The sequence below is a fragment of the Eretmochelys imbricata genome, chromosome 18, assembly GCF_965152235.1.
Source record: "Eretmochelys imbricata isolate rEreImb1 chromosome 18, rEreImb1.hap1, whole genome shotgun sequence".
NCBI classification, from domain to species: Eukaryota; Metazoa; Chordata; order Testudines; family Cheloniidae; genus Eretmochelys; species Eretmochelys imbricata.
Genome location: NC_135589.1, coordinates 20,027,270 through 20,054,760, shown reverse-complemented (window position 1 = coordinate 20,054,760; position 27,491 = coordinate 20,027,270). Strand labels below are relative to the sequence as shown.

The window sequence follows — 27,491 nt, the reverse complement described above, 5'->3', positions numbered from 1 at the left end:
CCAGACTCAGTAATGAGCCCACTCCCGGTCAGACAGAGGCCGCAGGTGGGTTTGAAAGGCTGCCTCGGGTTCCCAGCTCTCGAGAGCGCTTTGGTGGGCTTGGCTCACAACCTGCTCGGTGTGAGAAACGCTGGTGGCCACACAGCCAAATGGGAACCTCTGAAGGGAAGCGGAGCAGCTACAGGTTATGACAGATTTTCTGGAGCAGCAGCACCGACCAGAGGGAATTCCCATTACAGCGGTTTGCCTTGTACCCAGGCCGCTGGCTAGTTCCAGCTTTTTCCTCACTCGTTAGCTCTTTCCTTACCCCGTCACCTTCTCCTTAACGTTTACTCAGGGAGTTGATGGGGTCGGGTTGAAAGGGAGGGAGAAAGATTGCAACGGATAAAATTAATCCGTCCCTCTCTCTCCAAGCCTGACCTGCAGTCATAGGGTCACAGAGCTGGCTTCCAGGCACTCTTCGTTCTAACCCATGAGAGGACTCCTCGCTGTAGCCTGACTGAAATGGCCCTGAAGCCTCCTGGACTCTCAGAAAATGCATCCTCCCCCCGTAACATCCAGCCCAAGACACGTGCCGGCTGAAAATCCACCTGAGAACGGGTCGCTTACGTGGGGAAGCGTCGCAGGGGTTGCTCCGCAGAGGGTTCGTTCCAGGCACTGGCATAGCCTCCTCCGAGGCGCCGGGACCGTGAAGCCTGGAGACTCAATGCTGTCTCAGCGACCACTCCCCACGAAGACTCAGCTGGCCTTTTCGAACTTAGAAACACCCTGCAGGACAAATCCCAAACCTCTCGTGCAGGGTGCACACAGAGCACTGGGTAGTTTCTCCTACGCTTAGTTAGTGTTAAGAACGCTGGAGAGCACTCGCTGCCCACCCCCCTTCGTCCCCAAGCCCCCAGCTGTGAAAGATTCACCCTCTGCATGGGCGCAGAATCACATAAGCAGCCTGCCCTGGTTTGGATGAAGCTCAGGTCACTTCATCGACAGAGCCTCCCCAACACTCCAGCCAATGCAGAGCCAGACACAGCTGCTAACCATCTACTGAAAATGAGGACAGACTATTCAAATCACTAAGAAGGAAAAATATCCATTTTATAGATACACATTTATCAAACCACACCTGGACGTGTTCCCCACAATACAGTGGCTGCAAAGAACCCTGCTGTATGTTCCACTACGGTCCCTAACAAGTGCTTGCCCCAGGACTAATAGCCATAGGCGATGGCAGAGAGAGAATAAAGGTGAATTGGAGACACAAACTGAAATATCTAACTAAAGCCCCAGCTCCACATTTGAATATTTCAGAGACGTCTCTGGGTTGGATTTCAAAGCAAGAAGCCATGGCTTTAAATTCCATGCAGCAAATTCCAGCTGATATTAAAAGCTGCGTATGAGGAGCCAGGGCAGATCAGACGATGTGAAGTAGCTCCTAGGGTTGCTGAAGTCTTCAGAGAGAAGATGACACATCCTGAGTACATGCACAGAGGTTACACAGTCCCTCTCTCTGCACAAAGCGCTCAGGTCTGAGTCAAGTTAGTTCCTCTAGAGAGCGTTTTCTTAAAAGGAAGGGAAATGGAGTTTGCTCCGAAGATCAGCTGCATGGGAGAGACACAGAGGGCATCGGCGGGTCTGGACCACAGACTTTCCTCTCCTCAATAGTCTATGGGCTCAGCCGGCTCGCAGCTCGTGGCCTTATAACTGGCTCACTCCAGAGAAAGAACGTCCCCCGGGGCCTGGGACTCATACGTCCGTCTCTATCCGCAGCCGCTCCATGCGGCGGACATTGCTCTCCACAGCATTGCGGTTGGTGATGTGCTGAGCGCACGACTGGGGAAACCAGCCTCTCTCGCCGTCTCGCAGCCTCTCGCCCAAGTACCAGCCTAAGAGAGGGAGTGAAGCTCTCAGTTAGATGGGAAAAGAGAACACCTAGATGGTGAACACAAACAGTCTGCTCCAAATCCCCCACTCCAGGGCACCAGCCAGTCATGAACTGCCCAAGGCCTGGAAGAAGCTGCCCTGGCTTGACCCACACTTCCAGGCTCCCAGCTCCATGGCAGGGACCCTGGGGTAGCCCACACGTAGAGATCCCTCGAGTTTTGGACCCTGGACACCCCAGCTGTCCAAGAGAGCCCTGCCTGGGAGCACACGACAGAGCATCCAACCCAAAATGAAACTCTTTCATCAGAAAGTTTCTGACCAGCTCTAGTCATGACTGCAAATGACACAGCGGGCTATGGGTTCACGTGGACATCTGGCTGCTGCTCCAGACAGCTCCTGTACAGTCCTGGCATATTCACTGGGAAACTCGGCAGCGTCTGCCATCCCCGGCCCTCAAAGCACTTCCCACAACACCTCCACGAGGTGGAGCCATTCTTCCCATGGGATTCACGTGGTGAAGGGATGGGACTTCCCCAACGTCAAATGGCATTCCGGCAGCATCAGGATCTGAGCCCAGGGAAACCCGCTCCAAAAAGTAAGAGGTACCTTTTCAGAGCACAGGTTAGGCTCCCGTCTCCCCCTAGACCACACTCCCTTCCCAGAGCCAAGAACAGCACTCAGGAGTCCTGGCTCCAAGTCCCCTGCTCTAGCTTCCAGACCACTCTTCCTCCTCTGCTTGTTACCTCAGTCTCGCCAAATCACTTACCATCCTGTTCGTCGAGGACCAAGACGACATCCGCCTGCTGCAGGAAAATCTCATCCGTCTGTTTAGCCAAGTAGGCCCTGATTATCTCCACCTGTCTCAGCTCTAGTTGGAGGAGAGAGAGAGAGAATGCGGAGACTGAATGAAACGCAAAGCGCAGCGGGACTGGACAAAATGCCGGATGATGCTATGGCTCAGCTGGACCCTGCAGCCAAACACTCAGAGCTCCAGTCACAGGTAGACGGGAGAGGGCTGGTCACAGAGCGGACGGGCCCTGCTGCATCACTGCCAGCTCCTAAGGGACGGGAGGCCCAAAGCACAAGACAGACAGCCTTTGCTCGCGCAAGGAGAGCTGTAAAACGGTACCGAGATGCAGGTGCAGATGAGCAAGTCCAGAGCAGATTCAGGTTCCAGTGACGGCCCCACAACCACTCAAGCTAAGCACTCAGGCACCAACTTCAAGGTGCTGCTCACCCCACCCACATCTCTGCTCTCGTTCCTCCTGTACCCCGCCCCATGGGCTCCCCAACCCAGTCTCCACTTCACAACCTCCCTTGCACTGTTCCCCAGCCCTTGGGGCAGCCTAATGCTCTGCTCCAATCCCACCGTACACCCACACCTGCAAGAAGTGCCTTCTACTCCTCTCTGCACCTGTGCTCAGCCCCCTCTCTCTGTCCAGAGCTGGGCTCGTCTGGGCACGGCTGCAAGCTCTCAGGGCAGCCTGCACGTCTCCCTGCGAGCCGGGGGGGAGTCCCCTGCTCACCCACATGCGCTAGCTCTCAGCGAGCTAGGAGAGGGTAAATCAGCACTGTAGCTGCAGTGGCAGGAGAGGCATGGCTGAGCCGCACCGAGTACAAACTTGCTGGTGGCAGGAGAGTAAATACTCAGCATGGCTCAGCTAGCAGAGCTCGACGGCGCTATTGGGACTCACGCGAGCTCGGCAAGGGCCGGTGCGCACACAGGTACGTAAGCAGGGGAAATTGTACCACTAGCTCATAGCATGGATAGAGCCTAAAAGCTGACACTGCACTATAGATAAATGATTACAGGCCTATTAATATTTGTGACAGTGCTTACAGCAGATGCAGGCAGAATTTTGGGGATGAGCCCTGTGGAACTTGATGGTTTTGACCCCAAACCAGGCAAAATGGGGCAAGTTTGGGTTTTAGGGTCATTTGATCATAAATCTCAAAGCAAAGCAACACAGTGGCAGGAGGTGGCACAAACCAAATGAGTGGAACAAAAATGTACCCATTTCCAGTGGCTCTAGTCCCACCCTTTGCTCTTACTGGCAAAGCTTTGGACACGACTTCTCTATGATTTGAGCTGGTGAAGAGTTTGTTACCCAGGCTGTTCAGAGCTATGGGTCTTTGGGAAGGTGATTCACAATGCTGCCAGATCTCACAATTTTATCACAAGTGTCGCAATACCTAGGGGGGTGGGAGATGGGAAGCTGGCTCTGAACGCCCCAGCTTCTGGAGTCATGTGATTAGCAGAGAGTCTCAGTTTTCATTTAAAAAGTTATTAGCCCTTGTGGTCATGGAGAAAAGCCTGAAAACAGGATCTGAGTTAATACTAAAAACTCAGAAACCAGGAAGTGGCGAACCCCCCTGTCCAGCATTTATAAATAATTTTTAAAATCCCATGATTTTTAAGCCAGTCTCATGATTTGCTTAGGGCCCTGACATAAATTTTCAACACTTGGGGCTGGCAATGCTAGATTCATAACAATCAAATCAACTGCAACCATTTGAATTACGTGCTGCAGAGACCATGCACACAGCTGGTGGGGCTAAACAGAAGTTGGAGAAAGAAGGTTTTTTTTTTATTTGATCAGCTTTGAGCTTTTCATTTGGCAGATAATTCCCACCCTCCCTCCCCTTTCCATTTCTGAAGAGCTTGGAATTAACACGACATTTTTGTTCACTTCCTGGTGTATTCCCAGACAAGAAAGGATTTTGGAGTCACAGGACCATGCGAGTTAGCAGCTGCTGAGGCAGAGCCAGCAGAGGGAGCAAAAGTCTCCCTTTCTCTTATTCTATTCGGAAGAGCATTCCTCCTCCAAGGAGAACCATTTCCTTTCCCTTATTTAGCATCCCGCCCACCTTTATAAGGAGCTCACAAGCCAATGACAGAATCGTAAAGGGACAGATTAGAGTTAACTGCGGCTCTTGAGTAAAAGGTCTGATATCTTCATGGGAGGCAAATGCTGGTAGCAGGAGAACATGCGACAGATTAGAATGGGTCTCCCAACAGGAGAATTAGACTCTTTCATATTTAATACATGCACGTCCACAGCACAAGCGAATCCCTTGGAGTCACAAACTTTCCAATCAGAGACTTTGACCTTTGGAAGGAGATAGTTAGTCCTTAACCAGGGAGAGTCGTACAATAATTAACAGACAGTGTGCAAGCTACAGACGTTAAAAATAAACCTTAATGACTGAGGGCTGGTTATTAATAAAGTTTTACCTCCTTTACTAGCCACTTCATCTGTTTTGTTTTCTCTGTGCATCAGAGCAGTGATCCAGCGAGCCCGGTCACTCCTGTCAAGAGTTAAAGACCTTGTTATGTGCAGGTAACAAGCGTGGAAATACCTTGCATTAGAACCAAAAGGTTCTGCCAGGCTGTAGAGAAGATAGAAATACTGGTCTCCTGCACATGGTAAATTCCAGCAACCCTCTCCCAAAAGAGCGAAGCATCTGAAAGATGCTATTTTAAACAAATAATTTAATCTCTATGAAGCGGGTCTGGACTTTATTCTCTGCAGGATGGCACGGAGAGATGCAGCTTTGAAGCAGAAGCAGTGTAAGAGGTTGCTGAGTATCTACAGGACTGCGTCACGCATTAATGAAAAGATGAGGTGAGACAATAAAGTGGTGGAGGTGGCTGAAATATACCCCCAGGGTCAGAGGCAAGAGTTTGGGGATTCCCAAAAGAACCGTCGCTTCTTGTGAAACAGGATCGAGTCTAACGGATGAAGGCTGATCTCGTCAGGATAATGGGACCATGTGCCATTTTGACCTAAGAACAGCAGGAAGTGAAAGAGAAAGACAAGCCTCCATAAGAGAGAACAGGGTTTAGCAGCAGCCAATGGAAGTTACTTAGGTCCCGAGGGGAAAGGGAAAGGTAGGTCGATAAGGATAAAAGAGAAAGCAAAAAGGAGGCAGCAGCTGATGGTCTAGAGATTCCAAAGCAGGAACGGGGGAAGCAAGGCTGGAGACCGTGGGAAAGGAATTTCTCTGCAGAGCTCAACAATTTGCAGAAGACAAACAGGGAAGAGTTAAGGCAAAAACTTATTTCTGTGCTACGGGAGAGGAGAGGTTTTGGTGGCCTTTCTAAGGTATTGATTCATGTGCTATATGATTAAACATGTTCTCCCCTCCCCACCCCATCTTGAAAAGATTAATAAAATGCTGTTTCTCTCTCAAAAAAACCCCCAACAACAAAAAAAACCCCACACCCCACCCACAATCCAGGAAAAAAAAATCCACAGCCCCTCTGCATGTTTAGGAAGGAAGCCCACAGAGCAACGCTCACAGAGACTCCGCCGACAGCACAATCGTCTCCTCCTTCCCTTCGCTGTTCCTCTTCATGATCACTCGAAACGAGTGCCCGCTACACGGGCCACGGGCTGCGCCACTTGACCCCGGCTTCCCAGGGGGAGACGAGGGACTGTCAAGGCTTTCAATTTTCTCCACCGTTATCTGATCCAGCTTGGCATAGTCCATAACTGCGTAGCTCTCCTCACTAGAGGCAACAAAGCGCAGCGGGGTTAGAACCTCCCAGTGCTGGGCATGCTGCTCGCTTCCAGAGCCAGGAACTCGGTCTTGAAAGCAGCTTCCCTGAAGGTTTACCAGAGCCCAGCAAATGCCAAGACACGCACAAAGCTTAGTAGTTCCATCAGGGCTTTTCTTAGCTCATTAACTCCCGCCTCCCATCAAGGCCAAGTGGTTGGGCTCTCCTATAGACTTCTGCTGGCACAGCAGGGGCTGATGAAGTGGGATACGGGACCAACGTAGCTGTGCTGGCAGAAGCCTCAAGGGCAGATGCCATCATGCCAGCAAAGCTGCTGCTACCGGTCCTCTATCCGACCTTGGCTACTGGCTGCGGTTGGACCTCAAAACATAAGAACGGCCACACTTGCTCAGACCAAAGGTCCATCTAGCCCAGTTTCCTGTCTTCCAACAGTGGCCAGTGCCAGACGCTTCAGAGAGAATGAACAGAGCAGGGAAATCAGTGAATGACCCATCCCCTGTCGGCCATTTCCAGTGCCTGGCATGTATTGCATTCCTGACCATCTTGGCTAATAGCCATTGATGGACCTGTCCTCCATGCAGCTATCTAATTCTTTTTTGAACCCTGTTATACTTTTGGCCTTCACAACATCCCCGGCAACGAGTTCCATAGGCTGACTGCGTGTTGCATGAAGAAATTCTTCCTTTTGTTTCTTTTAAACCTGCTGACTATTCATTTCATTGGGTGACTCTTGTGTTATGTGAAGGGGTAAATAACACTTCCTTATTCACTTTCTCCACCCCAGTCATGATATCACAGACCTCTATCTTAATCTCTCCTCACGTGGAAGCTGTTCCATCCCCCTCATCATTTCTGTACCTTTTCCAATTCTAATATCTTTTATGAGACAGGGTGACAAGAACTGCACAAAGTATTCAAGTTGTGGGTGTACAATGGATTTATACTGTGGCAATATGATATTTTTGGTCTTATTATCTCTCCCTTTCCTAAGGCTTCCTAACATTCTGTTGGCTTTTTGTGACTGGCACGGAGCAGATGTTTTCAGAGAACTAGCCCTACGTGTTGAGAAGCAGCATGATCCAGGGGACAGGGCACTAGCCTGCTGGATGACCTGGGCCAACTCATTTCTCTCTCTGCCTTGTTTAGGCTGTAATCTCTTTGCTGCAGGGGCTGTCTGGATCAGGCCCTTGACACGTGACTAACACACAGACCATCACAATCCACCATGTCCTAGAGCCAATAGCAGAGTGTTTGAGACAGGGGCTGGTTTGATTTTGGCTCTTGGCAACCCAGAGTTCGGTTGCCAACTGAACATTTAATCATGACTTCTTTTTCTGGGATGGTGAATTTCTCAAGCCACCATGGGAACTGGTGCAGCATTCAAGGGCATATAGTCCATAATACGCTGAGAGCGCCACGGAAATGGGCAGAATTGCAGAGAGATCCCCACCCAGAGAGAAAATTCGCATTTCATCTCCTCAGCATGTGCACGTTAGTAATTACTCGGGAGCAGCAGTTCACTCTAACTCCTCTAGCAGTAGACCGTGGTGAGTTATTTCCATATAAATCCAATCCTCACCTGCCCACAGCAGCAACAGGATTCCAAATGGAAACAGACAAAAGTGACCCCAAAAGACATTAAAGGCTGGCAAACACGAGAGACAGAAACATCCAGAAGGCAGAGAATTTAATCAGATCTCTGTGCCAACTGGGAGAGTGAGAGGAAACCAAGGAGTCAAATTATAGAAAGCTGTTTAAGAAGCAACCTTGCAGGGCTAATATTCCTCTTTATGTGGTGCCAGCTTGGCACAAACGGCACCAGAACGAACCAGAGGGAAGGTGCTCACCTTTGGTGAAATGAGCTTTGCAAGGTTATGTAGATAGCTAGATAAACACAGCCTTGCAAAGAGCTCTCCTGGAAGTGCCATTTTTTGGTCAGGCAAACCAAATATTAAAGTCTACCCCCATCTTCTTTTAGACTGTACGGTCTTTGGGGAAAGGACTATCTTGTTCTTGTGCCTGTAAAGCTCCTAGCAGAATGGGGCCCTGATCCATGACCAGGGCTTCCAGGTGCTGCTGTATTATAAATATCACATGAGACCAAGTCAATGTTGTGCCCAGGTGGGTAAGTTTTCATACTAGCTTTGCATGGCTGCGATTTGGTGGTCATGTTTTTACTTTAAATTCCAAAGGCTGGCTATTGTCTTCCTTGTCCTCTCTCATTCTTGATATTGTGTGCTCCGCTTAAATTTTGAGGGAGAGGTGGTTTTTTTGTTTTGTTTTAAGATCACCACCACCTCTCCTCAATTGGGCCTCTGAGAGCAGGCGGTGGATGCCAGCTCCATCATGCTGGTTTCACTGCCCATTGTTAGTGCTCCCGAATAGCTGGGAGCAATAGGTTCCAGCAAAAGGGCCATCACAATGGGGTTAATTTGTGTACCTAAATTGCTCCTATTTGATGACTTGTAAGCAAAGGATTTGGTCAAAGATCCAAAGTTTTAAACATTCCGTTAAAGGGAGAGCTTCATAGCTGCAGGCTAAGGAGTGTCTTGGACAAAAGGCTTGGTGCCCCCTCCTCCTCTTTGGTGAGCTCACTAATAAAAGGGCAGGGATGACTGCTGTCCTGTAACGAATGCATTTCTTGCCCTTTTTAGCCTCTAACATTGATCAGAGAGGTTCAAGTGACAGCACTGGAGGGTAGAGCCACTTCATACCCAGCGAGACAGGAACAAGTTTCTACCCACCTCACCCCTAATCCATAACCTGTGGAGAGACATCACTGGGGTTTTTGGTTCGGAGCCAAACTAGAAAATCCAGGGGGAAAATATTCAGTTGCATTGGACCGGAAATAATTTTTTTTTTTATTTGCTTGGTCTCAGGCCAAGCTAAACATTTTGTTCAACCTGAAATGATTCTGCCCCCCTTTCCCCCCCCACCCCACACGTCTTTGTTTTGCATCGTCTTCAGGTGCTTTTCCACCTGTGTGTGTGTGTGTGTTTTTAAAATGAGCTGGTGTGAAGTGAGACATCGAAGTATTTTGAGCTGGCTGAAACAAACCATTTAGACTTGCCTCAAAAAACCTGTCCCACTCCATTCGCTCTAGGCCCCAATCCCGCAGGAAGCATCTCAGCAAGAGGGGGACGTGACCTGTTCAGTCCCTGGCTTCTCTGCCGAGGTTCTCAACAGTAGCACCTAGGGAACGCCAGCTGGAAGGGGGTTGTTTTGGTTTGTTTTTTTGAAATAAGGACGCCCGTCGTGTTGGGGCTGGAGGAAGGGCACCAGCTTGCTTAACGACACAGGTGTCAAACCACAGTCAGATGGTCAACTGCGCTCACGATGGAATGGATTCAAACCGGTGATGGGCGTGAATGCTCCACCTCTCTCTGTCATTCTTCTCAACCACCTAGTCGACTAGGGCTCTAGCTTTGCAAATACACAGGCAGACATTCATGAGATCATGCATCCGATGAAGTGAGCTGTAGCTAACGAAAGCTTATGCTCAAATAAATCTGTTAGTCTCTAAGGTGCCACAAGTCCTCCTTTTCTATTCATGAGACAGTAATTTACCACTAGGTAATGCACCCTCAGTACTACTGACTGCTTCAGATGAGGCAATTGATAAAGTCTCTTCTTATGAGCTCAACAAGAAGAGACCATAAATATCCTCCCTTACCTTTTCTTCTTGGTTAGAATCAGGACGTCATTAAACACAAAAAGGTAGCAGTTAGCCCGGCCAAAACCTTTGCGGAAGATACCAGCATCTTCTGAATGGGAAAGAGAGATCTCCCCTCTTTTCAGCAGCCAGCGGGAAGCTGAAATCAGTGGGAAAGGCTGCAACAAGAAATGTAGTCAATTTTGGGACACAATAGCAACAGTAAAAGAAGAGTCTGAAGTGATCAAAGGTCCCCTATTGCATTGTCAATGGAGAACTATGCAGCCATTTTAAGGCCAGATGTTGAGAGCTGGGCTCTTTGAAAAAAATCTGGACTTAACTTGGGCACTGGGCAATTCTGAAAATCTGGCCTTTAGTGAGCTAGTATTGAAGGAGTTCCCTGGTAGAACAAGAGACAGCTATTTTAGCTGCATGAAACCATCCCCAGACCACGGAGAGTGACAACAGTGACTTCATTTCTCTTGCTCCTCCCACCAGCGGGATTGGCCTCAAAAGAAATTCTTTTAAATGCATAGCAGTTCTTAAAGTAATTAGTCCCACCCTTCTGTTCTCATCTCCCGACTGGTAGTGTGTACGGAGTGCCACCAGGTTGACAGCGCTCTCGGCAAAAAGCCCAGAGATCCAATATTGCGTGTTAACAGTTTGCATCTTCAATTTTAAATGGTAGTAAAAGATACAGCTGGATAAACAGCTTTTGAGCGACAGACTGTTCGCTCAAATCAACCAAAGTTCTTGTTTTAAATGACAGCAACAATATAAAACTCTTAAGAGACAGACGGATTTTCAATGCGAGCTAGGTGCCTAACTCACTCTGGCATTTTAGTAATGTTCACTAGGTGCCTAAATACCTTTGCCAATCTGGCTGCAAGTATTGAAAAAGCTACCATCACTGCAAAGCATAAGAAGAGAAGCCCAGGGCACATTTCCAGCAAAGAGGACTCCTCACCTTGATCTTTCCAAACTCCAGGTGTTTCTGAAGTGTGTACATCTGCTCGGTCCTCTCCATTGTGTGGGCTCCCTCATTGCATTTCTTAACTAGCTAGAAGCAGAAAGACAGAATTATCCCAAAGCTTAGCTTGCGTTCTCTTTCTACACAGTGGACATAATTGGACAGCCTGGAGTTCTTCACTGCCACTAAACTGAGGCATGAAGTGAGGCAGGAGGGTTGGAGATATGCACCAGAGATGTAAAAGTTTGGAAGAAGAATTGGTTTGCTACTTTAAAGCACCCTCTTTTCCACTGGAGTAGTGACAGGCTTGCAATGCTGGGCCATTTTTGCCTGCTCTCGCCAAGATTTTCCAGCCTTTACTTCCTCTCTTGCTGGAAAGCAAAATAAATGCAGTTCCCTCCCCCTGCCTTTCGCCACGCAACTCCTGGCAACACTGCCTAGGACTCAACTGATTTAAGGGTGGCAACAGGCAGCGGCCACCCTTCCTACTCCCCCCTTCATGGCCCAAACATGCCTGATCAAAGGGGATCCTAGAAATCTGTTCGCCATGGAAAAATGCGGAATATGCGATTTTAAAGAGAATCTTTAATATCTGCATTTTGTGAAAAAATAAAAACATATATTAAATTAACTAAATTTTACAGAGAGGAACAGTGTCACTTATTCAATGCACGTAATCTCCCCCTCTTGTGGTTGATTTCTGAATGCACTTTAAATTTACATAGCTAAACATACTCCAATAAACTGCTTCCAGCCTATAGAGGTTACTCAACGGTGTACAGGGGTTCATGTCCAATTTCATTTCAGCCTCCAGATGAGAGTAACTAAAGTTATGAAAAGATGCCAAAAACTTTAAAAATCACCCCTGAAGACTGTGTCACTGAGTTTGGCAAGGACAAATTTCACATTGATGGTAATGTACCATTCTGTACTGTATGCAGCAAGGCTGTACATTACATTCAAAGGCAGACATAAGAACGGCCATACTGGGTCAGACCAAAGGTCCATCAAGCCCAGTATCCTGTCTCTGACAGTGGCCAATGCCATGTGCCCCAGAGGGAGTGAACCTAACAGGTAATGATCAAGTGATCTCTCAATTGTGGAACACATGGAAAGTGCTAAACAAACTGAATGAAAAACGAAAACAAGAGGCTGAAACAGCAGGGCCATCGACAGCAGTAAACACACACTGCACTGGGACTGGATCATTCTATTAATTTTATTTTATAATAATGACTAATGGCACTGGTAGGCTTAGAATTTGCTTAAAATTGTAAATATATATCAATAAAACATTGTGCTCAACTGATATCTATAGATATTGTGGCAAGGGAAACTGAAGTTCAGTGTTTCATTTTAATTGCGGGAAAACAGATTTTTTTATTGGAGAACTTTGGTTATATCACAGAAAACTAGGATCCTTGCTGATTAGCTGGCCTTTCATCTCTGTTCTGGACAGCTAGCAGCTACAGGTGCTTGACTGATCACTCCTTTGCTCCCAAGCCTAAAGCCTATATGATTCGGCAACACTAGGACAGTTTCAGTGGAGTCAAACTCTGCGCTTTCCCTCTCCACTCACTATTCCCTCCTCTCCTCGGCCGGACTGCCATCTGACTTCAGGATCTCTGAGCATCCTCTCAAGTGCTACCAGATCCTTCTGAATCAGGGACCTTGGGCTGTTCTGGAGCAAGGCAGTCTGCTTTTCCCCGCTTCTCGTCTCAGACACAGCGGTGAAGCGCTCCACCTCCCTTCAAAGCCATCCTGGGAGGCACTGGGTGGAAGGTCCCGTTTTAGTAGCTGTCTGAGGGAGACTGCTTTACAGACCACAGGGAATGTGAGACGAGTTGTTAATTACAGCGGAGAGCATGGCCCCTCGACAGTATGCAGCTTCAGACTACAGTGCTAGCGGCATCTCTTCCACTGACAGCTTCCCTTCAGTGCAGTTAAACCATGCACATGTACCCCCCCACCCCATCACTGGCTCACAGAGGCCAGAATACAGCAGCCTCTTAGTGTGGGGGAAGAGGCTACTTTAACACTAATGGCAGGAATGATCACAATCCTGTGTTTGGGCAGGGGGGGGGAAAGAGGTGGCTAATTCTTTGATTTATAATGTTGAAGTACTGCCAGAGGGGATCAGATGCCTCTAGATGCGTAGAGCAGCAAAAGGGTAAAGGCAACTGTAACTCATGTGGCTGACTCGGGAAGTCCTCGCAGCCCCAAGGATCAGGTCTCCTGTGTATCACGTAAGCACGGCAGGTCTTCTTGCAGCAAGGCAAAGCACCTGCAGTTTACTACTGGACAATACGTACAGCTTCTTCCTTCCTTCCTTCCAAGGCTGCAGATGCCTCACCTTGCTGATGGCTTTCAGGGCTTGGGTGGCAGCTTCGTAGGCTGTGCTGTCCACGCTGGTTTTCTGACAAACCGTCTAGAAGGTGGAGAGAACGTTAGAGGATCCTTCCAAAACAAACGTCAATTTAAACGGCTTTGCTCTATTCCCCCACAGGTTCTAGGATGTGGCAAACCCAGGGTTCTCTCCCAGGTGGGAGCTCATAACTAGCACCTGCAAGTGAGGGGAGGGAAGGATGCATGCAACACTGAGGGAATTATAAACAAAACCAGGAGAAGCAATCATTTTGCTACTTGGAGGCATCTTTTCCACTTGGCCTCTTGGTGTTTCTTGTAGATGCTACATAGGGGCCGTAAAGAAAACAAGGATATTAACATGTTCTCGTCCCTTTGCAGAAACTAGCTGTGTTGAGCAAAGCAAAACTGGCTCTCCCCTCCCCCGCACCCCATTTGAGGGTCGCTGGATTCAGGGATTGCACAGAGGGGATGAATCTTTCAAAGACTGCTCTCTCCTGAACTTCCTCGTGCACATCACTGCTAGCCCAACCAGGGGAGCTCCAGGCTTTCCCCACTGCATGACCTAGATGCCACACCCCTGGTGCTTTTTTGGGCATTGAACAGAGTCTCAGTTTTGCAGACCATTTCCTGCCCTAGGCCTTTGCATCTCCTCCCTGGGGGCAAGGCAGCAGCATTAGACTGTGAAAAAAGTAATTGAGGAATCAGGGCAGAGCAATAGGGATGAGAGACATCATAAGCCACACAGGGTCCTTCCATAGCAGACTGTGCATTGAAGGAAGTAGGGAATAGGGCCAACCAGCATTCTGGGCTGGAGTTCAAGTTCTGGACAAAGATTCCGGTCAGTTTCCGAACCGAACCTTCCTTGCATAGCTATAACACCAGCCAAAGACCGCCAGGAGGCAGGTCTCAAGTACTCTGCTGTGCTAGATTCATGCCAGGGCACAGTGAGATCAACGCACTCGGTCCCTTTGAAAGGTGCCAGGGAATTCCACTTGCTGGTTCTTACTTACGTCCATAAGCAGGGGGAGGCGTGTTACTCTTTGCATGGGGAGGATGAGGAAGGAGCTCATGGGCAGGCCACCACACTCTGGCTTCCTCTCAATTTGTTTCAAGGCCTCTTTAAACGTAGCATTCGTGTTTCTAAAATGGGACACAAGGATCCTCCATTAGGCTTGGGCTTTCCAGACCCTTCATGTGCTAGAGAAGCTAATGGCCCAGGCATGACGTGGGCTCTCCAGGGTTTCTAACAGTTGGTTACAGCACCCAGGGAAACGTTAACAATTGGGGCACATGCTTGGTTCAGATAATGCCTGTATTAATCCCCTTGGAGCTTAAGAAAAGGCACTGGAGACACTCAGTCCTCCCCACGGGTGATTATATCAGTACTGACATCGCAATGGACGACATGACCTTGGCATGAGCCGGAGAAAGCCTGACTATTTGGAAAACACAGACATCCCAGCGAGAGATCCTCGCTTCCAGGCTGGGGTCAGAGCCCCTCCACGGCCACGAGTCTCCAGATCCAGGAAGGGAACGGATCCACCCCGAAAGCACTTCCTCTCTGGATGTTGATAATTTGTGAGTGGCGAGGACATTCTTGGATGCCCTTCCTCCCCCCTCATTACACCACCTCTGCTCACACAGAACAAACAATCCCAAACAATCATGCTATTGCTAGCTGAAGGTAGGTCCCACAGTCACTGTCCCAACTAGTAGAGGATCGTCCCCACATCTAGCCTTGAATAGCGAGCACACTGCAGCCTGGGGACAGGCACGAATTCCTTGAAAAAGGAGACATCCGAGTTACAGGAGAATTTGCTGTGGGTGACTCACTGGCGGGAGTGCAAAACTCATGGAAAGTCGCCATGCGTGGCTCAGTCTGGATTACTACTGGCTAGTTACAGACCCTAAAGCCCTGCTGTGCAGCAATAACTCACAGAAGCTTCTGTAGCGTCCTTTGCTGGTAGACTTCGTTGGAGCAGTAGACGACGTAAGGGTTGAAGCGGTTTGACACGTGATTCTCCAGGATGTCGCTGATGTTGGGGATCAGTATATTTTCCTGGTGCCGCTTCTCCAAGTCCTCAAAAAAACTGCCAAGAACAAACACACACAGGGCAATTGGTGGGGTCACAGGAAGCAGACTATGTGTGTCTGCGTACAGGGACGCTCTCTTACCAAGTTCCCTTACCAAGATCTGCCGGCTCGCCACTTCTTTTGTCTCATAGAACTTCTTACTCATCCCTGGATTCATCTTGCCTCTCCCCATACCAATGGCTTTCCATTCAATGGACTTCGCTCCCTTATTTAATGTCCTGTGTTCTAGAGACTTTTTCCTATCAGTGTTATCAGCTCTTCCTCCAGTGCACCTCCTCCTCACAGTTCAGCTCAGGAAGAAAAAAAAACAAACAAAAAAACTAACTAGGCTACAACATCTGGTCCAAAAGCCAAGGTCACTTCTGATTAAGTGGATGATTCACAAACACCTGGTAGAACAGGAGGAGCTTGGCCCACGTGGCTGTGACTACCCTGCATGAGGCTGCAGAGACTAGCAAGGGCTTGTCTACATGAAGAAACTGCCCAAAATAGCTACTGTAGAATAGCTTCCCACCTGGATGCTTTGCTCCAGAATAGAAGTCCCTTTTTTTCTTAGAGTTAGTGTGCTTCTAAAGCAGAGTAATTATCCTGAAACAAAGTGACTCCTATTCCGGAACAGAGGGTCCACAGAGGGAGCTATTCCAGCATCGCTATTCTGGAATCATTTATCTCATAACAGCTATTCCGGTCACTTACCCTGTGCAGACAAGCCCAAATTCTACCAAGGCAGAGACAAGTCTGCTCCCCCCAATGGCTGTGTTCCCACCTGCTGACCAGCAAACTCAGCCAACATGCAATTCGCGGTAGTGGGTGTTCCTGGGAGAGTCTCCATGCCATTAGATTCTCGGCAAGCTGCCGAAGTGTCCTCGGGGAGGGTGTAACATTTGAGCAGACCAAGCTATAAACATCCAGAGAGGACTATGGCTCTTCTCCCATGCTATCAGAGAGACACCCTGCCTCAGACATCACGCCCCAGCCAGCCTGCAGCACCAGGACTGATTTCTCCATCCACCTGTGTACTATTTTAAGGCAGATCTGCTACCATAACAGCCAGAAAGCTCGGATTAAGACATAGGAGGAAATCTACTAGGGAACCAAGATTGACTCTTTCCTTAGAAGGGACTTTAAAAACAAAAAGCCAGCCACTGCCAGCAGAGCTGTTAGAAGCTGCCTGCAGGGAGGCAGGGAGCTATGCATGTGGTGAGGCCAGCAGGACAGTGTAACTCTAAACCTCCTTTCTATGTTTCAGCCCCAGGGAGGTGCAGCTCCTGGGTGTCAAGCCCACAGAGTCACTTCCCAGAACAAGCAGGTGTCACATGGGGATGTGTGCGCAATCACGGGGGATTTTATATGGGCCTAAAGGAAATAGCAGAAGGCTGGGGAGGAGCATGCAGCGTGCTAAGCTGCAATTATCCTGTTCCCTGCTGAGTCTGCCTCTCCCGCACATACCTCACCCCGCCACAGGGCGCAGAGAGGGGAAGCTTCCCCAAGTGAGAATCCAGAACTCCTGGCCCAGGAGAGAAGGGAAATCTCAGAGGCCCCTGAAGCACAGAGCCAGCTCAGCACAGCCACGGGGCCTGCCAGCCAGTAGCACGTGAACAGGGAGAGGTGATAAGAGGGGCTTAAGCCTCAGCATCTGAAATTTCCTCCCAGGAATAGTTCATGGTCCTAAATATCAGAACTCACTTCACAAGGGACATTCCCTAGACACGCTCAGACAGACAGACTCCACAGGAACACATATGCACGGTTCAACAGAGAGACAGGCTCGCAGCCCCAGCATCAGGAATTGAATCTGAAACTCCCCCAAGTTCAGGTGTGGGGTTTGGGTTCGAGCCTCTAGAGGCATTACGCACACACTGCCCCAATCTTAGAAAGGGATAAGCCATCACCCCCGGCGCTAATGGAACGTAACTGGGATTCAATGCCTCACGAGGGCCATTCTTGCTCACATGGTCACCAGGTTCGGGTCTGACGCTTGGCCACCCAGGACACGGGGGGCCCTGGCAGGTCTCAGTCTATTCTGATGTATGCGCACGCATGTGTTATTTCAGATCTCCAGAGACCCAGGAGCTCCATATAATGAGCTCTCACTACAGGGCTCATAGCAGAGAGGGGAGGCTTTGCAATAGGTCTTAAAAGAAAGAGCCCCAAGCCAAGAGCACCTGGGCCATGCATCACATTACAGTCAGCATGGACCTTGGGGGAGGAGAGAGCCAGCAAAAAGCTTCCATACGCACACAGAGGGCTTTTGGAAAAAAGTTAAGTTCTAACTGACAGAATGATGGATTTCCCTCTGCCCTGGGAGACCCAGCTCGGAGCAGGACGGTCAGCTCTGAGCTTTGCAAACGCCTAGAATTGCTCAGCAGCTGGAGGCAGATCCACTGCTCAAGGAGAACGAGGGCTCTGTTCTCTCAGCACTGCAGACCCGAGGCCAGGCGAGCTAGTGCAGCATACGAGAGACAAGAAATCCCTCCTGGCTCATACGCACTGAGGGAAGGGACCTCCCTGAAAGCAAGGTTGGGGGGGGGGGAAGAGGGGAGGAGGCGGCACAGATTAGCCCGTCCGCCCGCTGAATAATTATGTTTAGCTTTTATGACTTTGTTTTAACTGGTTATTGCTCAGGAAGGTGAAGCAACGATTTTTTAATCAGTGACAGCGATATTGCTTATGATACAGGTCCTTTCCCCTCCCAAGGGCCAAAGGAATCAGCTCCCCCTCCCCCCACTTCTTTCACTGAAGGGGACCCCAAGGCACACAGTGGTTAAGTGACTCACCTAATGTTCCAGAGTTGGGATTAGTACTCCAGAGTTCCTGGTTCTCAGTCCTGTGCATATCCCTCCCCGCCCCGCCCCCAACAGATTCTTCATGTCAGTTGTTTGAGGAGTAATTTTATTGCTCCCTCCCTGCCAAAACCCTCTCCAGGCCAGTTCTGGCCCTGCTCTCTCACAGAGCAAGCTGTAAGTCAGACATTCACAGAGCACCCATCTGCTACAGGTTGCAAGTCCCTGGAACGCCCCCAACACAAGCTCCCAGGCCTTGTCGAGTCTTTGGCCCGTGCTTGCCTTTGTTCATTTTTCACACAGCCCAGCTCGCTGACAGCCAACAAGCTTTAGGTTCAGCGCAAGGCCAGAAAGGTTCATCCCCTCCTCAAGAGCAGAGGCCAAGCCGGCATTGGCGGGCTAGGGATGCAGCCATTTCGCTTTCGGCAGCCTCTCAGTGAGCTGAGGCAGAACAAGTAGTGGCTTGTTGGAAGGCTCCCAGGCAGCCTCTGCTCTACCAGCCACTGTCATGTCTAAACTTGCCCAGGGCTTTGCCACGAGATGCACCTATGCCTGCGTCACTGAGCCAGAGAGACGAAGGGAGAAGACACCCCACACAATTTACTTTTACAACTTACAACAAGACTCTTCTAGGGCACAAGGATGAGAATTTGAGACCAGTCCAGGGAGCCCAGTGGAGTCTACGCAGGTTTGAGTGCAGCTTTAATCAACAGGACCTCCCTACCCAAGGACGCGAACTTCACCAGACAACCCGGCACTGCAGAGCAGCAGCACCAGGAGGCCTTGGGCTGCCTAGTTCGAGGAAGGGCCTGTGTGCTCGTCCCTGTCTGCACAGAGAACACAAACACTGTAGACACTAGCCACATGGACATACTCACGGTGCTAGCTCCCTGGTATGCCAGTCAGGTGGGCTCGGCACCGTGGCACAGGGGCTTAGCAGAGGGGAAGGGGAGGCAGGAGGGTAAATGGTACGTTTGCTAACAACAGATTACACACAGACCTATGGCGGCGCCCCCCCAGTTGTTCCTTCAACAAAATGAATCATATTTAAATAGGGAGGGCAGCCAACCATGGGACACAGGGAATTCCCGATCACTCAGGGTCTTTAACTCAAGACTCGATGCTTTTCTAAAGCATAAGCTGCAGCTAAGCAGAAGTTATGGGCTGGATGCAGGAATCACAGCGTGAGGGTCTCCGGCCTGGGCTACGTAGGTGAGACTGGATGAACACAATGGCCCCCTCTGGTCTTAACATCTGTGAAAAGTCCTGGTGCCAATTCAGCTATTTCTTGGAGGATGGGGCAGATTCCGGTCCCTGCACCCCCCACCAACAGGGACCCCAGGTCTCTCTTGGCCAGGGAGCCTCCCCTCTCTCTTACCCATACAGTGCATGAGCTGCCGCCGCCAGGAGTTGAGTTCTTAGGCTCCCTGGTGCTCCAGTGTACAGGTGAGCCAGGTTGTAACATCACTAGGCCCAGCTGCCCTCCATCTGTACAGAGGGGCAGCCAGGCCAAGGTTCAGTGGTGTTGGGACCAAGCAGTCAGAGCAACACTCTAGACCGATCCAACGGCAGCTCTACTGATTTAGGACAGGACCACTGCTTAAAAGTGGTTGGGGCCAGGTCCCCACAGGGCCTATGGAACTTTAAGCAACTGCAAAAACCGGGGGTGTGCGCGCTCCCCTCTTCCCCTCCCCAGCACCACTACTGGGTAGATTTTCCCCATGCGCTCCCCTCCAAGATTTACCTTTTGCTGATGCTCAGGATCTCGCCGATGTTGGAGAAGAGGTGATGGTGCTCAGTCTGGGTCATTGTCTCCTTCAGCTCTTCGGATTTCATGAAGTGACACACCAGGATACCCAGGCTGTGCAGGTAGGAGTATTCAGAGGTGATAATCTCAAAGATCGCCTGATCAATGGGGTACCGGGGGGAAAAAAACAACAACATACCCACGAGGACTGAAACATCTGAGCAGCAATCATTCCCATAGACAACGTGAACGAGTGAAGCAACATGATGGTACAACAACTACACACACGCTGGACTGTAAGAGGCTAGAGAAACTTGACACCGTGGCAGCGTCATTCCACGGAGAGGCCGGAAGACCTCAGCCATTGATTGAAACATAGCAACGGTCACCACCAGCAGCAGGTTCACTAATGCACCCAGTAGTGCACCCGAGAAGGCTCTCCAAGGACAAGGCTCCCGTTAACCTAATCCCAGCTGACTGACGGAGCCCTCATGTATGCAGAACAGCTTCTCTCACCTCTTGCCTTTTGCGTTCCTCTGGGGTTATTCTTTCTAGGATGCCTGCTTCCTGCACCTGAACGACAGAGAAAAATCACGCTGAGCGTGAAGGGCAGTGCTGCTCCCAGCCCCAAATACGGAGTCCCACACGCAGGCCGGGAAAGCTATCACACATGGTGCACCATTGCCCAAGGCATCCGGCAGGGGCTCTCCCCAGCCTCCTGCATTCTGTGGTCTAAGGATGTAAGAGCCGACATAGCAGGTCAGACACCCAACCTGGCACTTTGCCTCCAGCAGCAAACAACGGATGATTCAAAGGAGGATTAAAATCATTCCCAATGCATGTGGTCAATGGTGAAAGACTGTATCCCGGGACAGATTCTTCCTGACCCTTGCAAATAATCGGATTGCATCGGGAGCATGAGATACAGCTACCCCAACCTTGCAGGGTGCTGTGGTAGAGTAGAACCTCTTGGTTTGAGAGTTATCAGGTCAATATTTCCACAACACCCTCGGCCAAAGCAAACCACTGAAGCAGGTACTAGCAGTTGCTGAACTGGCCTGCCGGAGAGCTGTCAGGTGTTAAACTTCATTGCTGGGTCTTACAAGTGACTCTCTTGGAGGCATCTCTTGAGAAGTCTAATAATTGTAATGGGATGGGAACGGGCGGTGAATAACCAAACCATGAAAACAGACTTGCAGCCTGGGAGGCAATGACCCTTGGAGGTCATATTCTAGTCCAGGCGAACAATGAATCATGATTTTCATAAAGATTTATACTCTCCTATAGCAGCCTTTACTATTATTGGGAAGTGTAAAAGGCATTTGTTTTTCTCCTGATGTAACCCCTCTATCAAACAGAAATATCAAATAAATGAGTTTAGGAAGCTTTTGGGACGGACGGATACACGCACATTGGATGCTGAGGTCTATCTGGAATGAGAGCCCAGGGACCTGGGCTGATAACTAATTAGACGCTAATATGGATCTCATCTGCTTTGGCAAGGAAAGTGAAAGGGATTTTCCTTTACTAAACCCTTTGACCCGCGATCAGCTCCTTCTCTGTGAAGGTTTATGAACATTTACCTTTCCTCCTGCCAGCCACACCCTGAGGCAGCCGCCCCGTCCTACAGCTGGGTGTACTCAGACACTTGCCCATGTTGACAGAGCAAGCCAGTGACAGTCAGGAACACTGACTCTCAAGCCCCCAGCCTCGTGGTGTTAAAACCCCATTTAATTTGGTTGGGGGTGGGGAAAGCAGCCACTACTCCTGTGGGTCACATCCATTTCCTGGCTTACCAAGATTTACACAGACTCAAACCCAGCTCTGAGCCAAATTTTAAAAAAAGTGCTCATAAAACCTCCCCAGCCCCTAGGGAGATTCGCCTGCAGTGAGCTCCAAGTCTGGTTCAAAGAGAGAAAACAGCAACCTTCAACCCAGATACATCTGCTCCTCTGTGCAACGGATCAAGCTCCTTTCTGCACATTAGTACAAGCCCACACCATCTACGCAGCCCTGCTCGCCCCAGCCCCACCGGCAGCAGGGGCCCACACCGTGGGATACAGAAAGAGAAGGAAAACCAGAGTCCAGGACTAGAAATCCCTCTGGTAGTTTGCCTGGAGTGAGCGGGGGGAGCAGCAGCAGCGGGCTCTCTCTGGCACGCCACAGGGAGCATTCGAGGACAGGACAAAGTGGCAGAGTGTGAGGCAGGGCTCCTGCTCCCTACCTCAGGTAGCTGGCTCCAGGTCACCTGGGCGGGGCGATAGCTTTTCACCACGATGGTGGCAGGAGCAGAATGCTCCTCCACATTGGAGTCCTCCTCCAGCAAGTCATCGTCTGACTCATGGTTGATGGAGTTCAGCCCTCTCTCACGGATCTCCTGATAGAGCCGGGGCTCTGGAGGGAGGACACGAGCCAGGAAATTACACACAGACTCTGAGAAATAGCTCCCCTTCCACCCAGAGCCCACCTCCCCCACAGCCCTTTCCACACGGGAGGGGAGGGGAGAGACCACAGGGACCCCGCATTTGACAGCCTCTGGAAGGTCCCCAGGAGCAGGGTCTCCTCAGCTGGGGCAGGATCCGTGGCCAGACTGGGATGTGGCACAGGGGCAAGGGAGAGTGCCGGGGAGAGGGATGAGATGAGAGCGCTGAATGTAACATGGCAAGGTCAGGGGGCCTCTCTGGCAAATCGGGAGCCTCAAGACACTTAGAGAAAACATACAAAGGGAGAGCTTTTACAGAGGAGACATTTACAGGCCCTACAACTGCTCTGTGCAGAGCTGGAGCTGAGGGGAAATCCAGGCAGGGACACTGCAGCAGACAGGTCCTGCTCCCCGGAAACAGGGTCAGGAGCACAAGCAGCAGCTGGGGTCTCAGCTCCTCGTAAACATACCAGAGAGAGAGCGCGCACCACGGAAGCAGTTAATCCTCGCATCACCCTCAGCAGGAAGGGGGCAATGTTGTGGAGTCCATTTTACAGGTGGGGAAATCAAGGCAGAGGGGGCCAGTAGCTTGTCCTGGGCCAGAGGCGGATAATGTCAAACATGGCAATAGCGCTCAGGAGTGCCTGGCTGCATGGTGTGGGTTCAGGGCAAGCTTCTTTCAGAATAATGCTCAGGACCACTGGACACAAGCTCAATGCCATCTCAGACGAGATTCTGCACCAAGTAATTCAATTATTTCCAGAGTGCCACTGTGATTCCTAGCACTCCGCTGAATAACGAAAGGCAGGTTCCCTGCCCAGGCCAGCTTGCAGTCTAGGTCAACGGTTAAAGGCAAGAGCAGAGGATGGGGATGAGGTGGACAAGCAGGACGACAGTCAGATGATGCAGTCACACAGGAGGCTGGTGCACACATCTTGGTTGTTACATTCCCCCAATCCCTCAAGCGTGGAAGTTCATTGATTTGATTCGATCAGTGCTTGGGTCAACCCTTCCTGCTTCGAACCCAGGAGCAGCGAGCCCCATCCGCTGGGCAGGCTTGTTTGCATGGCTCATTCCCACAGGGAATGCTCAGACCACGACCCTGGCTGTTCTCTCAGGCCCTCTTGGATCAGCATCTCCCCATGGCTGTGATGGCAGGAGGCACCTCTCAGCTGGGAGACACTCACTTACCCTCCCTGATGCCCAGCTGCAGGAGCAGTGCCATGGGAGAGAAGGGTGATGCCAGCAACATCAAGGAGTTTGGGAACAGTGGGAGTGAAAAACAACTCACCATCCTTAAAGGAGCCCCCGTGTCTCTGCATCCGCTTCCTCCCGAGTGTTCTCTGCAAGAGTGACAGGAAAGACAGAGTCAATAAGAAACATGGGTAGACAAAGTCGAACCTCATCTTGACAGCTCTGGAATAACAAGCCATTGCTGGAGTCTGATTTCTTTCGGTTCATTTTACAGGGAGCAGGAGATGCTCTTTTGACAGCCCTGGGTCTGCCCTTTATCCATCAACTAAACCAAGTGTCTGTGCAATCTCGGCATACACATGCTGTTTCCCTGCCCCCTCAATGTCCCCAGCCCAGACCTGGAGGGACACACCCCAGGGAGTTCAGTCTTCAGACATTCCACACAAGCTGCCAACTCTGGAGTAGATATGACACCGGTAAGTGTCCAACAGAGAGTAATCCCGCGCTGACAGGGGATGCACTAGTTGAGCAAACAAGTCGGTTCTATCTCTAGACCTCTGCCACACTCCGCTCCTTTCCCCACAGGTCAGGTAAGCGCTCTTAAGTGGTATCAACTTTTGGCCATTAGCAGAAGTGAACAGCCAGCCTGTTACCAGCCTCGGATGGCTTCCTGACAGAGCAGTTCTCTTTCCCACCCCCTTTGTCCTCACCTGGAGGACTATAAACCTGCAAGAGGAAAATCCCAGTTGGTGACTGGAGGAAACACAAACACACACTGAACTCTGTAGCAAAGTTAGCCAATTAGGTCGTGTGTGTGGAGAGAAAGGGTGCTTTCTTTAGTATAGACGTTTCTCATTGCAGAACCCTTTACTTACATAAAGTCCCATCAGGTCACAAGTGGGCAGCCATAGATGGGCATCAATGACAAGGAGGGTCTGAACAATTTTTACTATGGGAAGACACCCAGAAGATGCCTCAACTTACCTACACCACAAGCTAGAAAGAGAAACTCTACTCTGTACCAAAAATAAGGGGCTTGATTCTCCCCTCATGCCAGGGTGTCTCCTTTGCCTTTGGCAGAGTCCCCCTCCCTCAATTCTGATCTCTGGAAATCCAGTCCAGTGGGCCTAAGCGGAGTTATCCAGAACGGGAGCATATAAAAAAAAAAGTTAGGGGCCAGCTTTGAAAACATTGGGCTAAGTGACTTACTCAGGGTCACACAGCAAATCAGTGGCAGGGCTGGGGATGGAACCCAGGTGTTCTCTCAATCTCATGGAGTCTGTTTTTTTTTTAAATTTAGTTCCTTAAAAAAGGAAGTTACCTAACCAGCTAGTAACCTAGTCAATACCATCCTCGTCTCTCAGGAAAAACGTGAATTCCATTGGTCTTGCTTGCAGTTTTGGTTGCTTTTAATAAAAAAAAAAGCACGTGAGTGACTCAGCTTTCATCTTACGTTACCTAGTTTTGGGTCAGAGCAGCCCTAAAGTTATCTCAGTATTTCTTCTAGCCGGATGCAGCCTCTCTACGTCTTGTCACAGCACGTATACAAACGATACCTTCGGTTAATCCGCGGTAGTGCCCATTTCATTTGTTTCTGGGATTATGCCACTCTTCTACAAACGCTAGCCCCGAGCCTGGTGCAAGTCTGAGAACTGCACCAGGCTCGGGGCTAGCGTTTGTAGAACGGGGGTTAAGCTGGCTCACGTGAGCAGCTTCACTCATTTCTGTGACTGGACTCTGTCTGCACCGCCAACATGCATCAGGCTGCAACTCACCTGTGCTTTCAGGGTATGTCTGTACCATGTGCTGAACGACCAATTCTATACAGCTATCTAAACTCAGTCCACTCCCCACCAGCTGTTACTTGCACATTTGTGAAAAGCACTTCAAAACAAGCAGCTCCCCCCTGCCACGAGCCTTAGATGCAATTGTGAGCGAACGAAGGAGCCAGGCAGAACATGAGCTGATGTTAAACAGCTGGATTGCGTCCTTCCCAGAGGATTAGTCACCGCATTACATCAGCTAGACATAGCCTGTTCTTGCCCCCCGAGCTCCACAACCTTTCCAAGTGAGTTTAGTTGCTAAAACTTAACCTGGACTGATCTCAAACCCTCCCCGCCACCTCCCAAACCCTAATTCTGAAAGGCACAGCAGTTCTGATGGTGTATTTCATTTAATCTTAAGCAAGTACATACAAGGACCTGGCTGCTGTGGATAGCCGTAGACAGCCCAGAAGATGCACTGGAAGCCTGGGACTTAGTTTATTTATTGTGCTTTGGCCTCTCAACCCCTGCTGGCCATACCTAGGGTTCAAGCTGCAGTAATTAATGGCATCTGCAGGGAGTGGAGTTACAGAAGTTGGATCTGCTAATGGGAGAGAGGGGAGGGGCCAGAAGAGTCTGGACGTTCTATGATAATTTTGCAAATTTCACATGTGTGAAAGCAAGGGGATAGAAATCAGACCGTGACCCCCTCAGCTGTGTTAGACTGCGAAAGAGCATCATGTCTGGACACTGAGCTAAGGCAGAAAGAAGGGCCCTGCAGTCCTTCCAGCACATCTCCTCACTGTGTACAGCTGCTCTTCAAAAGCGTGTCCAAGTCATCAAACACGCAAGCAGGGTGATCACTAGCAACCTACACCCAAGGAAAGCAGAAGGCCACCCAGGTGGCGAGGATCAGCCACTTTTTCCCAGCCAGTATTACACTGGTGACTAACCACCAGCCATGGGTGCACTAGAACCAGCTGAGGGAACAACAGAGCTTCAGAACCTCGATTAACTGGTTTCACAACACAATTCCACATGCATTTGGAAGCCAGCCATTAGGGGAGGTGACTATATATGGCTCAACTAAGAGACACACCGTCCCTGCTGGCTGAGTGACCAGAGACAACACAGTGCTCAGCTGAATTGTACAGATAAGAACAAAACTCTGGTCTGAGCTTTGGCCCCAGGAACACCCAGGCAGCTGCCGCTTCAGCTGATGGAGTCTGGCCAGGAGTGGTGGTAGAAGAGGTAGAGTTTATTATCTAGTGTGTAAGCTCCTTGGGTGGCGGGACCATCTTTTTGTTCTTTGTTTGTACAGCACCTGGCACCATGAGCTCCTGCTCCATGGCTAGGGCTCATAGAAGCTAAGATATTACAACTATTCATAACCTTTTGTTCAGGCAAGGGCAGATCTGGCATACCCCAGGTGACACTCCAGCAGGAGGAGGGACTGGAAGCACACAACAGGGCCTACCTTGGTTCTCCCTGGGCTTCGCGCTGGGTGTGCGTTGGGGTCCTGCGACACGGGCTTTAGGGTGGCGATGTCCTTAGAAGGCTCCTCGGCATTCCCGAGCCCCTTCATGGCAGCCCGGTACGACGTGTTCCGTAGGTTGCGCTTGAGCCCACTAGAATCCAGCTCGATGTCCAGGTCATCCAGGGAAATGCCGGGGGCTGACATCCGCTTGGGGTCGCAGCGAGCTGCCTCTTTACTTGGCATGGCCACGGCGAAGCTCTGGTGGCGGGCAGGGGTCTTGGATTTGGTAGACACGGCCAAGCTTTTGGGGATCAACTGCTGGGTGCCCATCTTCAGGGCGGCTGGGCTCTCTGTGCTGAGGATGACGCGACAGGGCTCGGTGGGGGACGGGGAGCGCTGGGCTGCGAACGAGGCGCTGTCTAGTGCTGCCATGGAGCTGCGTTTCCCAGAGGGAGGGGTCACGTTGGCATCTATCCGCAGCTCTGAATGGAACTTGCGCTCCAGGAGAAGGGCCTTGTCGCCCACGGAGCTGTCAGAATGCCTGTGAGACATGCTGGCGCGGTGGGGAGCCAGAGACCCTGCAGAGAGAACAGAAAGGGCACAAGGCTTAAGGAGCTATCCC

The 27,491-nt window shown here is 50.3% G+C and overlaps 1 protein-coding gene across 1 annotated transcript; it reads right to left on the bottom strand.

The window, feature by feature from the left end:
• Positions 1-1,740: 1,740 nt before the first annotated feature.
• On the bottom strand, positions 1,741-27,421 carry ARHGEF16 (Rho guanine nucleotide exchange factor 16). Its single transcript, XM_077837404.1, has 14 exons — positions 26,870-27,421; positions 23,727-23,778; positions 22,238-22,407; positions 20,530-20,586; positions 20,011-20,171; positions 15,327-15,479; positions 14,400-14,529; positions 13,376-13,450; positions 11,020-11,112; positions 10,074-10,231; positions 6,182-6,391; positions 5,114-5,187; positions 2,645-2,746; positions 1,741-1,880 (listed from the first exon to the last, which is right to left on the bottom strand). Exons 1-14 carry the CDS (start codon positions 27,419-27,421, stop codon positions 1,741-1,743), a joined length of 2,127 nt encoding a protein of 708 aa, XP_077693530.1.
• Positions 27,422-27,491: the final 70 nt, after the last annotated feature.